The 14505-nt window shown below is 38.6% G+C and overlaps 2 protein-coding genes across 5 annotated transcripts in view; one reads left to right on the forward strand and one right to left on the reverse strand.

Moving 5' to 3' along the window:
• zgc:110410 (uncharacterized protein LOC553618 homolog) overlaps positions 1–4456 on the forward strand; it is a 31291-nt gene extending 26835 nt beyond the window's left edge. The window contains exons 12-15 of the mRNA XM_044116987.1: positions 101–188; positions 2206–2295; positions 3467–3514; positions 4087–4456. Of these exons, the coding sequence (XP_043972922.1) occupies positions 101–188; positions 2206–2295; positions 3467–3514; positions 4087–4239 (379 nt within the window). The 3' untranslated portion in view covers positions 4240–4456. The remainder of the gene's footprint in view (positions 1–100; positions 189–2205; positions 2296–3466; positions 3515–4086) is intronic.
• Positions 4457–5480: 1024 nt separating this feature from the next.
• LOC122830489 (ankyrin repeat and IBR domain-containing protein 1-like) overlaps positions 5481–14505 on the reverse strand; it is a 37784-nt gene continuing 28759 nt past the window's right edge. For all 4 annotated transcript variants that reach the window (XM_044115824.1, XM_044115826.1, XM_044115825.1 and 1 more), the window contains exons 18-20: positions 10372–10483; positions 9298–9341; positions 5481–8404 (exon numbers count right to left, since the gene is read on the reverse strand). In XM_044115824.1, coding sequence (XP_043971759.1) covers positions 7517–8404; positions 9298–9341; positions 10372–10483 — 1044 coding nt within the window. In that variant the 3' untranslated portion in view covers positions 5481–7516. The remainder of the gene's footprint in view (positions 8405–9297; positions 9342–10371; positions 10484–14505) is intronic.

The raw sequence follows: 14505 nt of genomic DNA on the forward strand, positions 1-14505 counted from the left end.
ACATATTGGAGTTTGCTAAAGGCCAACTACTTACTGACAACTGGTTACTTTCAAGATGCATTTCCAACATGCAGCGTCTCTTTGATATATCTGTCTGCAGGTACTATGAAGCCGAGGCGGTTCTGTGGGCTGTGGGCGCGACGGCTCTTGTTTCCTTTGGCATGAGTCTATTTGCCATGCAGTCAAAGGTAAGATAAGTCACTCACTCTGGTCTTGTGTTTTGCAGCACAGCCAGAAGTGACATTTTAAAAACTACAGCAGCTTATCGGCCTCTTATAAATATCCGCGCTGTGAGATGTGTTTCCTTTGCAGTCATCTGGAACATGTTGGCCAGGTTTCCTGATGCAGCGCAGGCTGAGGTTTAATGCTTCGATAGGATTGCTGTCCAGGCAAAACTATGATTATTGCTGAAATCAGTGTTTGTGTCAGTCAAATAATTCCTCCCATGCAGCACCTCGCCTGAACTCTGCGCTGAGGCTTTCACTGTAAATCTGCGATTACTTGCAAAGTCACATCATTTATAGTGAATTTGTTAATAAATTAATTTACTCAAAAAAGGACTTGAGAAGAGATTTTACTACTTTACTAACTCACATGTAAACAGTAATAGAATGTACCTGGAGACTGCTGCAATATATGTTTATGTGTATGTGTGTGTTTTCTTTGTTACATTATGATGGGGATGAAACTTTACTGTACATCTATAATATTAGTAATCATTTTGGTTAGGTTGAGGAATGGTGTTGTGTATGAACTGGAAAACACAGCAGCTATTCAGTCTTTGAAGAATTCCTGGAAGCAGATTTTTGTTTTGCTTTAGAAAGAAAGAAGTGTTTGTTTAGACACATTTCTGCAGTGAGATACACGAGGCCTCAAAACAAAACAAATCACACATATTGTCCAAAATGAGCTAATTTTCTAGTTTATAGTGGAGCTGAATGGTGCTTCTGTTATGTTTTGTCTGCCGAAGGTTTTGAGCTGTTACATAAGAAAATGTAAGTTTGAAAAAAAAAAACCTCAAGCAAATTAGTGGGGTTGCAGGTCTTAATTTCTTTTTGCGATTTTGTTCAAAACGCAACCGTCTGCCTCAACACCTTTTGTTTTGACTGCGTGTTATTTTCTACCCACTTTGACCACTGTTGATTTAAAGTACTTTTATGTAATCTAATTTTGTCGCGCAGATAGAAAGGAGATCACTCAAGTACTTTCTGGTTTGATCAGGAGTAATTAATTTCTTATATATCCAACGACTCCACAAAAGACAAAAGTCTTTGGAAAACGGTTGTAAGCATTCATAAAATGATATTCTGTGGGGGGGAAAAAGTGTTAGGCATTTTTACAAAAATATTTCACTACAAAGCTAATATGTGTTTCAAATTAAGTTCATTTTGTTTGCATGACATAGAGGCAAAATGACTATTATGTGGTCTTTATGTTGCTCCACTCCCAGTTATAGGCTGAATATTTAGTAAAAGTTGCTGTTTTCATGATTATGATTTCTTTTCTAACTTTTTTTTTTTTAACTGATTGTCTGTAATAAGGGTTCTGAAAGTATAGGTTATAGTATGTTTCTAATGTTCCTGGTTCTTTATTCAGAATAAAACAATGTAGATCTAAATGAACACAAACTCTGTGTTGTAAAAAGTGACCACCCGGCTCGGACTGTATTGGCAGAGTGAGTGGCCACAGACACAACCAGTTAAGTTTTACAACTGGTCGTTCATCTTGCAGCTCCCAACTCCTCTTTCACTGCAGTTCACACTATGCACAGAGCCTTTTGATCTCTGTCACTGCGAAGTAAATGTCAAACAGGCCACCTCGCATGTTCAGCTCGTAGCTCCTCAGGTGACCAGTGTTCTTCCTACAGGGGCCATCTTTTTTCTGTCCGTTTGAAAAGGCCACGCGGGCCAGTGGGTCATATCTACTGTCCTCCTAGGTGCCTCGGCTGCAGCTTGTTGATTAATTGCTCTGGACAATTATATCCAGAGCTATTAGGATGTTCTTTTTATGTGGAACTCCAGTATGTCTTTGTCGTTTCACTCCCTGCAGAGCCCCTCAGCTCAGCCGCAATACCACAGATGGCCTTCAGGATAAATGAAAGAATTCCTGTGCAGCTTTTATTTATGTATATATCTATATTTTTTTTTGCAGTGCTGCATCATCATATTTTTTTATTTTTTTCTTCTCCTTTGTTTCTGTCATCAGTGGGACTTTACCGCTGGAGCTGGATGCTTGTGGATGTTCGCCTGGTCCTTATTTTCCTTCTTACTGATGTGTGCCATCATCCGATCACAGGTAACAATGTCGCTCTTATGCATGTCTGCAGTAAGACCAGACAGGGCAGTAGAAACGCTGCCTGGTTTTATTATCTGACTGTTTTGCCAGTGGCCTATAAGCTGAGTGGACTATAAAGTTGGACACACGCCTTCTTAAACCTACAAGGGGTGACACATCTCTCCAAATGATGCATATCACTATTAAACCCTGTTCTTGGCGTTTGCTGGTCAAAATGTTTACAGAATTAGCAAATGTCAACAGCGTTATGATAAAATGGAACTGAAAACGAAGGCTGCAGTTTTAAGGGGATCGTCACACAGCTCTAACTTCACTTTTCATGCAGTGCCTTGCAAAAGTGTTAGTGTTTATGTGATAGACCAAGGCAAGGCAAGTCAAGTTTATTTGTTCAACCTATTTTAGCAACAAGACAACTGAAAGTGTGACTAGTTTTTGTGTTTATGGAAACATAAAAAGTAGTGCATTGTAAGGAAAACACATTCAGATGAAACACCTCCAGAAGTCACAAAAACCAAAAAAACAACAACAACCAAACAAACAAACAAAAAAAACAACCTTACATGTGGGGGTAAAATTAAAACAGCACATCAACCTGAGCAGCAATATGATGGTGGCAGCATCATGCTGTGGGGATCCTTTTCCTTTACCAAGGATGGACAGGTATGTTTTAGCGGTAGATTTTTTTTTAAATATTTATTTTGGCCATTTTGAACTTTTTCATCCACATGTCAAAAACACACAATGCTGCAAAAACAAGACAGACAGAACAAGAAAAAGACAAAACTAACAGAAATAGATTCATGCTATTTAAATTTGTGTCAAAGATAAGAGCACAAAGCTCTGAACGAAAACATATTTGAGGCTACAAAATTCTCTGGACTGATTTTTATAGAGCCTTACTAACCATGGTTTTGAAGGAAATTTGGAATTTGACTTGGAAAGAGGGTTGAGTTGGAGTGAGGGTTAAATTTCAGCCCTCCTTCCAACACCCATTCAAATTTTCACCAAACACATTCAGCTGACAGCATTCGCACTGCATTTTCTTAGAAAAGGCATTTTGTTTAGGTTTTAATTTGAATTTTAAATGTGCTTACACACATTTGTGGAATAAATAATTACAAAGATGTGTTGTTACATCCCTGCTTATTTTACCTCTTGTTTCTCTCTGCAGTTTCTCTACATCTTCTACGCCTACCTGGGAACTGTGTTGTTTTCTTTAGTAAGTACACTCATTCCCCCATGACAGCCAGAGATTGTCTGCCGCAATCTGCATCAAGAATCAAATGAAAACAAGTTTTGAAAAAGACAGAAACTGACATTAAAGAAGCTCTAAAGTCAAGCGAATGCTTGTGGCTAAGCTTTGATCCCACAGGCCATGTGGGCTGCCACCAGTGTTAGTCCCTGTCCTTAGTGTAACTCTTATGCCCCTTTGTGCCCTTTCATTTCAATTATGCACTTCAGAACAGCAGTGGGCTTGATTTTTGTAAAGCCACATTTCCTAATTGGTGTTGGCATTAACAGTAAATGTTGTGACCCATCCCGTCAGCTAGTGGAAGAGACTGCAACCTGCATGCAGAGCCGAACACGCCGTCAGCAGCAAGTCACAACTTATTTTCAACTGCAACACTCAAGCTGCACAATAATTTATGTCTGTTGTTTATATGCACAGTCTCATCCCCAGTTGTTTTCAGAGCCTCGCTAATAACTGCCCTTTCCTCTTTCATCATATAAATACACCGTCTTCAGATGTCAGGGATGTTACAGCGTCTTTGTCTGCCTGTCTCCCTGCAGTACTTGGTGTTTGACACTCAGCTAATTCTCGGGGGGAAACACAGGAAGTATGCAATCTCTCCTGAGGAGTACGTGTTTGCTGCTCTCAACCTCTATCTGGACATCGTTACCTTGTTCCTCCTCCTGCTGCAAATCATTAACTTCTGTCGTTGAACTTATTTTCTTCTTACACATTTTAATGTACCTCGTATTACATGACGAAAGGTAGTCATGTCACCTTTAAATTCAAACATTTGCGGTGTGGGTATGATGAAGCTTTTATTATGCATCAGGATGTTGAAATATTTCCCAGTCAAATTGAGTAAGCTTCACATCACGATTGAAGCTTTAAATATTTGTTGATATCCCAGTTTGTTTATAAATGGATGTAAAAACTTAAAAAATAAAATACATTTCAATGTGTTCAGTGTTTTTTTTTAGTTGTGATCAGGCTTGTACCTTGCAAGTTTTTTATATCCATGTTCAAAGATCAAAATACTAAAAAGAAAAGAAAAAAAACAACCACAAGGCATCTGAGACAACTGAACGTTTCAGAGCAGCGATGGCTGTGCAAACATGGGAGAAGTTAAAAAAAAAAACCCTGACATACAATCAAACACTTCCTCCCTCAGTTGGCTCAGACACTGCTAAAAAAAGAAAAGTCACTTCACCAGCCACACGGTGTGCAATCACGCAAGAGGAACATTTCAGGTAAGCCTCTGATCTATTTAATATGGTGAATTTGTAAAAATTTTTTACTCTAAAAAGTATAACTCACTCTTATAGTGAGTTCTGCATATTAGAAAATGTTTTTGGAAACAACATCCAGAGAAACTTTGTTGGTCTCGGCTCCATGAGAAGCAGTCTGTCCTCTCTGTGGCTCAGGCTGTGTTGCATTTTCTCACCTCATCCTTGGGTTGTTCCTTCCCTTGAAACCAACTTTATAGTATTTTCATATTCTGGGAACGAAGAGTGGTTGTTTTCACCTTTAATAATCTCACTGCCTTTTGCTGCACAGAGATTTTAGGGGAGTGCTCACTCTATTTTTCTGCTCCGTTGCCAGTAAGTGGTGCCAATTTGACACAACTCCTTTTGAAAGGGCGTTTTTTTCCCCCCCCATCAAGATAACAATCTGTTTTAGTTTGCAACAATAGGCTGTCACCTTGTGTGGTTCGATGACAGGTCATCAACCATGTCGTTGTAGTGGAGTGCAACTCAAAAGGCTGTTTTTATGTTAAAAAAAAAAAAAAAAAAAAAAGCGTGATTTAAAGTAACTTGTCTGATTTGACTAACAGTGCTGAGGATTTATTTTTCTTGGCTTTAAAATATTTTTGCCCTCAAGGAACTCAACTGATCTGAACAGGACGTCTGACTATTCAAAGATTTTAAAAATAAAGCGATAACTACCAACACAGTAAAACTTAACAGTTTATTGGCATCACACACCAAACAGTTTTCATATAAAGAGGAAATGTATCAAGTATAGACTATGAAAGTGCAAACAGCATTTTAAGAATTAGTTGCTTTACAATAGAAAATCTTAATGAGTTACAAAAAGTCGTCATTTCTTAAAATAAGTCACCTAGAGATCAGAGGTGAAATATAAGTAAAGTAGGACCTTCTTCTTGAATTGCAACCATTACAAACCCAGCATACCATTTGACCAACAAACATGTCTCCTGTGGTTAGGACCCTTGAATTCATCATAGCTCCATCATGAGTATGGCACTGCCAGTTTAAATACTTGAGCCTTGTATGAAAGCGAAAAAAAGAATTAAAATAAAAATGCTGCTAGATGTAGTGTTCCTCTATGTGTCAACTTTTATAAAAGCTAATTTACTTGAATCAGACACGAGTCCGTACATAAACAAAATTAGTTCTTTAAAGTCAAACATGATTGTTTTTCATGTCGAGTTATTCACGAATAAAAGCAGAAATACCTACGTTATATTGCAACTTTCCTCAGATACATGATACACATACAGTCTGTGAATGTACTTCAATGATACAAATAATTTGCTTTTTTTTTAATCAAATAAACATAGGGCACAGAATACTCACAATATTTTAACAGTTACATGTCTTATCAAACCATTTCACAATCCGTTCTGTCCATCAGTGTATTGTGTGAACGCACAAAAAGCATCATGCTACAAAGATCTGGATTTAATAAAAACAAAACAAAAAAAAAAAAAAAAGGACTGGAGTTTGTGTTTTCCTGCCAAATGTCACGAGAGAGACGCTTCTTTAAGGTAACAGGTGTTTTTGTGTCTGTGTGAATAGCACTCAGAAGAAGGTGGAAAAAACCGAATCATGAAGACTGACATGAAGGCACTGTAATTTCAGCTTCACAGAGAAGTGCTTCAAAGATATGGATTCACCATTCACACAGTTGGGAAGTTCTTTATGCACTACCCTGCAGAGATTAATCCACCTAATCACAACTAGAGCAGTAATAATTCATGAGAATAAGACTGGAAGTGATTGCCTTGTTTTCTTATTGGCCGACCTTCCCTGGTGCATACGAACCGGACCTCTCGTCTTTCACATTAAACATTCAGCTTAGACATTATTTTCACATGAACTACAACCGAATTCAAAGCAGTCTCTTCAGAACGTGGGGGCTGAATCAAACAGAGCGATCCCCTCCGCCGCCTCCATCCCTCTAGATCAGTCAGTGTTTCTCATTTTTTTAAGCTCTGAGGACGCTTCCCATTCAGGCTGATCCTCGGAGATGAATAACCATTGTCAAGACCATTCTGAAATATTTCTGGGTAGGCCACCTGCTTTTTCAATTGAACAAATAACCTTTTTTTTTCTCTTTTCTTGGAAGTTTCTCATAATATCCACTACCACCGCAGTGTTAAACTATTCAGTTTCACACAGCACGCGAAAGCTTTCAGTGAGCGGGATTTGAAAAGAACACTGAACCACAAGCTCAAACAAAAATATGGCTCAGGATGTTCACATTTAGGGTTTCTGAGTTTGTGATAATCAGGCACAATTTGCTTTAAAAAAATCCACTTGGTGACTGCAAACTGTGCTTTTATAAGTCAGTGTTTGGCACCTATGAAGAAAGCAGATTTGGACGGCAATGAGAGCCATCTCTCGATCTGCATCCTATAGAAAATGTTGATGTTTGAATATAACAGCAACACATTTCATTTTCATCAAGGTATAATTTCTAATTTGTTTCAAATCATCTTAGTGCGTTCATTGCAGTGTGTGCTCACGATACTAAAAAAAATTATAAAATAATCAGTGGTCTGATTTCACTGCTGGCCTACAGTTCCTGCACTGGATTTAAACTGTAAATGCTCCCTAGCAAAGTATAGCTGACAAATTAATCAATCGCAGTACATTCTATACCAGCAGCTCCAGCAAAGCTGCTTTCCAATCTGTAGTGGTTTTTGGACTTCAGTGAACCTCCTCGTCTTCCCAGCCAGGCGACTCAAACCAAGTGCATGTGGTCCTCCCACTCAGAAGAGCTGGTGCTGGGCAGCTGGTCAGAGGCATAGTCAGACCGTGGACTGTCAACATGGCAGCCCTTTGAGCTCACACGCTCGCCATGCTCTCCACTTCTGTCAGGCGCCACAGCGTAAGGTAGCTGCATGGTGTCCAACCCCACTAGATCCAACTGAGTGGGCCTCTCGGCGACGGCGCTCTCCTTCTCCTCCGTGTTGCTTGACCTCTGCGTGCAAAACCCCGCGTCTGCCATCGCCTCCTGAGGTTTCCTGTCGTCGGGGAAGACGATGAAGCCGCCTTTCTCGTTGTCTTGTGGGCATCCTTCTCTGCCTTCAGGAAGCGGGGCCACGTCGGGGTCGGTCGGTGGAACCAGGGTGATGCCCTGCGGATTCATGTCGTGAAACCAAGCCATGATGTTTCCAAGCAGATTAGCATTCGTTGTCAAGGCAGACGACGACGACGGTTCGTTGCTGCCGCACGTGGTCGAGTCTGTGGAGGAAGAGAAAAGGCCGGTGGAGGAGTTGCTGCCCAGCAGAGTGGCTGGTTTCTGCGACCGGAGACGGATGTCACAGTGCTGCACCGAGGTGGGGCCGCCGGGGCCGGGAGAGTACTGGTTTCTGATGTTGCCCCGCCTGGCCAAGTTATCGGCTCGCTCCAGCAGTTCTGAGCTGCTGAGAGAAGCTCTGTGGAGGACGTCGACGCCCGGAGCGGACTGCTCAAGTCTGGAAGGCAAGGAAGTACCGATCGCACCGAGCGAGGCTTCGTTGGCGAGGGCATCGTGACTGGAGCCGATCTCTGTCATCCTCGAGTCTTGGAGAGAGAGCTGAATGGCCAGTAAAATGTTTGGGTCATCCTCATCCAGGGAGTCGAGACCCTGCAAGAGCAAACAGGATGCAGGATATCAACAACACAAGCAGAAAAATACTGTCTGTTTTAGGGGTCTGCAGCCTGCAGCTCTGGAGCCACAAGTGTCCTTTTGCACTTTCCACAATGACTCTTAATAACTTTGGCTAAAGATGGATAGGAACAAGCAAGCTTTTAAGGAAAGATACAATAACAAAAGCAGGATTTTAACTGTGTTTTTCTGAAATATTTGCACTGAATTTCCTTAAAAAAAACACTAGAAATACCAGCAATGTTTTAGGATGCGTCTCTCGTCACTACAGAAATCTGATTTTAAAAAAATAAATTAAAAAAGATATCCATCTTTTTTCTTGTTCCTTTATTTTAATCCTAAAAAAGAAACACTGGTTCTTTTTTTTTTGTTTGTAAAGCTGGTAAGCATTAGTCTAATAAGTTGTCATTTTTCAAAAAGTCGTGACATTTGTGGCTCCAAATGAGCTTCATCTCACTTTCTAAAGAGCTAAATTGCTTTCGGTTGTAAAGGTTGCAGACTGTATTGTAGAAAATTTGGAAGTTTTATGTTATTTTGTGCATGTTCTCCTCTGACTGTGTCTAGTTTTTAGCTATAAATTCCAAAAATTGTATTGATATGGAAAACGTTGGGACCTGATAGGAAGCCTTTATCACTTTTCAGTGTATTTCTGCAAACAAGTCTGCAACTATATGGTTTACAAAAGAATATATAGTAACTCAAGCCTAAGCCAATTTTTTATTTTTTTTCCCAGGAAACTATTTTACTTTAATTAAGCTAATGCCAAAGTAAAGAGAGCATGCCACCTGTTGTAAATATTGATTATTTAACCTGAAATGGTTTCCCAGCTGAAAGCCTTGGGCTCATATGAAGCCTGTTAAATGTGCACTCACCATCAAATGACCTTGTCTGCGGCCACCACCACCATCCTGGGCTTCTTTTGTTGGAAATAAATAGACAAAAAAATACACATACAAGAGTCAAAATTACAGTCATTAAGCTGACTCCACAGTTGCTCTTAAAAAGTAATTCAATTCATAAGCAATTATCACATGTGCTCCATTTATTCCCAGTTTAGAGCAAATGGCTACAACCACCTGGCAAACTACTGACCTTCAGAGTTTAAGCAGAAAATTTACTAATTATGAGCATTTAACTGAAATGAATAAATGGTCCTTGGCACAGCAGTGCCTTTTTGCAGCCTTCAGAAATGGCAAATCACCTCACACGGCCAAAATAAATGTGATGAACAAGACTGACTGATTTAAAATACTGGGCTGTTCAGCTGTAATTTTTCTGATTTTGTTTATTCAAGTAAAGAAAAAAACACTGGATTACTTTGGAAATTAGCTTTGAAGTTCAAGATATTTGAAGAGAAGTCCTAAATGGTTATAAGCAGTTATAATCCAACTTGGAGTAGAAACTTTCTTGGGGTCTAAACTTTGTACAAATTCAGATTAGTTGGTGCAAGAGGATGAAAGTAAAGCTAGGCCCCCTTCTTAGGTCTCATCATGCCCAAGTTTACATCCGAAATAAACATTTTTAAGGTGGGTCCTAAAACCTGATTAGTTAAGTTAGTCTTCTTATAGTTTCTCTTTAATAAATTTGACAATCTCAATAAATATCAAATTAAAAATGGAAGAAGTAAAAAAAAAGGGATCATTCTTTTTCATTTTCCTACAACTTTACGATAATCATATAACAGAACTCACTTCAAATCTCCACAAGTATGTATCTTTGTCCTTTTTTAAATACATATAATTACCAATAGTAGGTGTTCAATTTGTCTAAACAATTTTCCTAATGTGAGAACCAGCAGCAAAAAAGCAACACTTTTAACTAAAGCGAGCAGCACGTGACAAATCAAGAAGAATTCACAGAAGAAATGTTGCTAATAGCTGAGGACGATTCTCTGTTGATTTTAACATTAAACATAACAAAAGGGGACAAGAAAATAGCAGCAGTACCTAAAGTGGAGTCGCTGAGATCATCAGGGTCAGGTGTGTTACTTCGGACACTGGACATGTCCCCTCGTCTTCGCTGTCGATGTCTCCTTCTGTACTGGAACTCTGCATATTCCTTTAAGCAAAACCAGGCAATGCCATTAACATTAGAACAACGAACCCCAGTGGCGCTTGTCATTAATGACCAAAAACAAGCTGTAAACCGGCCACTTCGATTTATATGTTGAGTTTAATTGGCTTTAAACGCATCAGTCCTGTTCTGAAAGTGAGAAAATACTTGAGTCCTTTCGATCTGCAGAACAAGCCTGGAGTTACTGAATTCAGAACATAAGAAGTGGAACAAAAATGTTTGGGAAGATCTACTTGTGCAAAACTAACTCATCTCAGCAGTGAGGGTAATACCTCAAAAATTCTTTGACTGATTTCTAACTAGTGTTATTTTACAACTGGAAAAACATATTGAACGCATCTCCAGATGGTCGATTGGTTTGCATATAGCATAGATGCACTTCTCTCTTCCTCAGAAACAAGAAGCAGCAGCAGCTGCTGAGCCGAGGGTTTATCATTTGATATATGAAAGGGTCATAAACTGAACATCCAACCTTACAACTCATGTACCATTTCTTTAACATTTGCTACAGATTCACTTCTAATGGGCAGAAAGTAATGTAGCACCCAACGTTCAATTAGCCAAAAAGCCATCTTCTAATACAGCATTTCTCTTTATTACAGAGAGAGAGACTGTGCTGCACATGATCATTATAGAAGGAAAATACAGTGCAATGTGATACTAATGAAATGTACCACTCACTGGAGCATAAATGTTGCAGAATCAATTAAGCAAAACTCTTAATCTGAATGCACAGTTTTTAATTGTGAGATAATCTATAAACATTTTACTGGGAAATAATAATTGAACAATGTTAATATGATAAGGATAAAAGGACTGTGAGCCAATAATGGTGCATACGAATTGCAGATCTTTTATAAGAGTGATGCAACAAATTTAATAGATGGAAACTTAAAAAAAAAAAAAAAAAATTGTATAACCCAGATCATCAAAGGATTTCCCACAAATCACTGGGTGATTCAATAGCCAACAAGATTTCTGATCATTAAGTGTATGTGTGTGTTCAACAAAGCAATGAAAAAATAATGTTCATTTGCCTTCACAGTAAACTCAAGTTGATGTCAGTTTGGAGTTGAAGCTCTGAGTTTGGGAGTTGTTACATGGTCGAGCGCTAAATAAATAAAAATTCCAATACATCTGCCATAACGCTCCCATAACTAGTTAGTGTTCTCATGAATAAGTTAGACGTCCTGCATTTTTTAGATCCCGATATTAAACACTTCAAAAAATGATCAAGAGCATTTCTTAGTCAATCTTTTCATTCATTAGCAAAAGTCACTGAGTCACATTCATATATAATCAAAAGGCTGTCAGCCAAATTCTGGCTTTTATGTTTCCACCGTGCTAAAAATAGCCCCACTATGAACGATGTGCCGGCATTGTCAGAAGCATGGAGCGGGCCCATCTGTAGCTGTGCCTGTGAGGCGGTGTCAGCCAGCTTTGATTAGTTATCACGGTGTTCCAATTAGCTGCTGCAGCAGAGAAATGGCAGCTCTTAATCAGGGGACGGATATATATAAAAAGCATGTGGTGAGAATATTTACTTTGTGCTATTAGAAACACAAGCCCATACTAATCTGACAATAAAGTAGCCTCCAATCCTGTTTGTTATTTAGAAGGACGAGAGAACAAGGAGAGGAGGTGAGATGACCATCTGATCTACATGTGCACTGGTAATTTGTTCTTTTGAAGAGCAGCAACACTTCTCACTTCTCTCCCTCATTAAATCTGTTCTCCTGCTTTGTGTACTTGTGCTTCAAATTTTCTTCAGATTACAAAGTACTTTACTAAAATAAAAATGATCGTAACAATCTTAAAGAGTGATGGATAATAGTCTTGTAAAATCTTGTTCTGTTGTATTTACGGTGACGGATGCGTTGTGGGAAACTGAAGTGCCGTGGCAGCCAGGCGAGTAAGGGGTGACATTGTTACGTGCCAATTTGGAGGGCATTTTTCTACCCAAACATCAACGTAAGTGATCCACACTTTTCAAAACCCAGCTCTCACAGAGAGAAGATTACAGTTCCTGTGCTGTGTAGAGACGCACGACGAGAAGGAGTAAAATGTCTGAGCCTCCTCATGGAAACACTCTGCTGTCAGTTTTACCGCGGAGAGGCTGAGATAAAACATGAAAGACGATGTTAATATAGCAACAAAGGATTTTTTTTTCTCCCCCTTATTTCTTCGGGAGCTGTTTGATACCAGCTTTCAGCTAAATAAGCTCTGGTCGTGGGTCTTATAATTGTTTAATCTACAGACACCTGCGAAGAAATTATTGGCAGATCTTCTGTTTATCATTATCCAGGAACACACAGTTTACACAGATTATTTATTTTGCGGCTGCTAAACTAAAACATATTATTACAGTTCTAATATTAGCATTCATGTTTTGATACATAAACATATGCAAGATAATAGTGTTTTGCAATCACTGCTTAACTTCAGCCACCTACTTAAAAGAACTAATTAGTAAATCAGTATTTAAGTACTGAGACCAATTTACAGTCTGGCAGCTGAAACAATAGGTTGCCTTATTAAATGTACTTTCCATTTCAGGAAATGTACAATGTGGTGGAAGACCAAAGAACAATCTGTAAAAGGTGATAACTAAATTTAAAATTTAATTATAAAGCATCTCAGCTTGTTGTAAAAGGCTTACATTTTATTGTCAAATTGTTTTCATGTTATATATTCCACTTTTATTTTTGTTTTTGTTGCCCATTTGTCTTGTCTCCTATGACTTCCTGGCCAGGTCATGATTGTGACAGAGGTCTTGACCTCAACAGGTTTTTATCTGGTTAAATTAAGGTTTAATAAAAAATAGGTTCCTGTTTAACCTCCTCAATCCTATTAACAACACATAACCTATGACAAAATATTACTATAGTTCATAACTGAGGAAACAAACCAATTTAAGGGACATTTGAATACAAATCAGGGTAAATGTATGATTTTAGCTTTCAGTGGATTGGAGAAATGCACAATAATTTAAATTTTCTTATTTTCAAAGCTTCCCGAAGTTGTACATTATCAGTCCACCATGAAAAAACACTTCTCATAAATATATGGAGAATATAATTAATATAAAATCATGTCCATATTGGCTGTCTATAAACTTCAGGCCAGAATAAATGTAGTAAAGGAGCAGATTTCTCTATGAAGTCTGAAAACAAAAAACAAAAAACTACGTGATCAACACACATGAAAATTCAACATAAAAAATCCTGGGATTTCATTTTATATTTTAAGTAGATTTACATAGGCATGTGTATTTATAGCTTCTGTCGAGCATGCAGGGGAAATATATGTTTTTAACAAGCACCTGAGAAAAATTCTTGACATTTATTCTTTTGTCAGCTGACCTTTTTCACTGGCAGCGCAGTGGAGAGGGAAAAACTCTGAGGTATTGGTGATGGACACAGTTTAGGCAGGGGAGATCATTCTTTGCAACTACTTTTCCACTGAAACTGCTTTTTAGGTCATGTAATAGAACCGATCCATCATCAAAATCAATCTATTTTTTTTCCCCCCATAAATTTAAAACTATACATAAAATAAAAAAAAACTTCTACAGGGAATGACAACCTTACATTGTAGAGAAACGAAGACAAAATCTATTGTGTAAAGACTACAGACAGAACAATACTAATGAGTCTGTATCTTGCACAAACTATCAATCTATAGTTTTCACTACAGCTCAAGTGAAAACCAAAATGTACTGATGTAACTGTGTAGGTAAAGACTGTAAGACGATAATCAAAGCTGATAGTTTTATGACTCTAAGTGTTGACCACAAATATCTGTAACTAATGTGCTATTACCCAGAGACCTATACTAAGGTTTTTGCATGAGTGTAACACTTTTAATCATTGAAGAGCGCACAGGGGAACACTGTGCCATTTGGCTTGCTCCAGTCTGCAGAAAGCAATGGGGATCTTTGGACTGTCATGGTTTGTCAGTGCTGCTTCAAAGGACATGTTTTAAACAGGAATGGGAACAAGGTTTAG

This window comes from Gambusia affinis, linkage group LG05, assembly GCF_019740435.1.
Source record: "Gambusia affinis linkage group LG05, SWU_Gaff_1.0, whole genome shotgun sequence".
In the NCBI taxonomy this organism is placed as follows: domain Eukaryota; kingdom Metazoa; phylum Chordata; class Actinopteri; order Cyprinodontiformes; family Poeciliidae; genus Gambusia; species Gambusia affinis.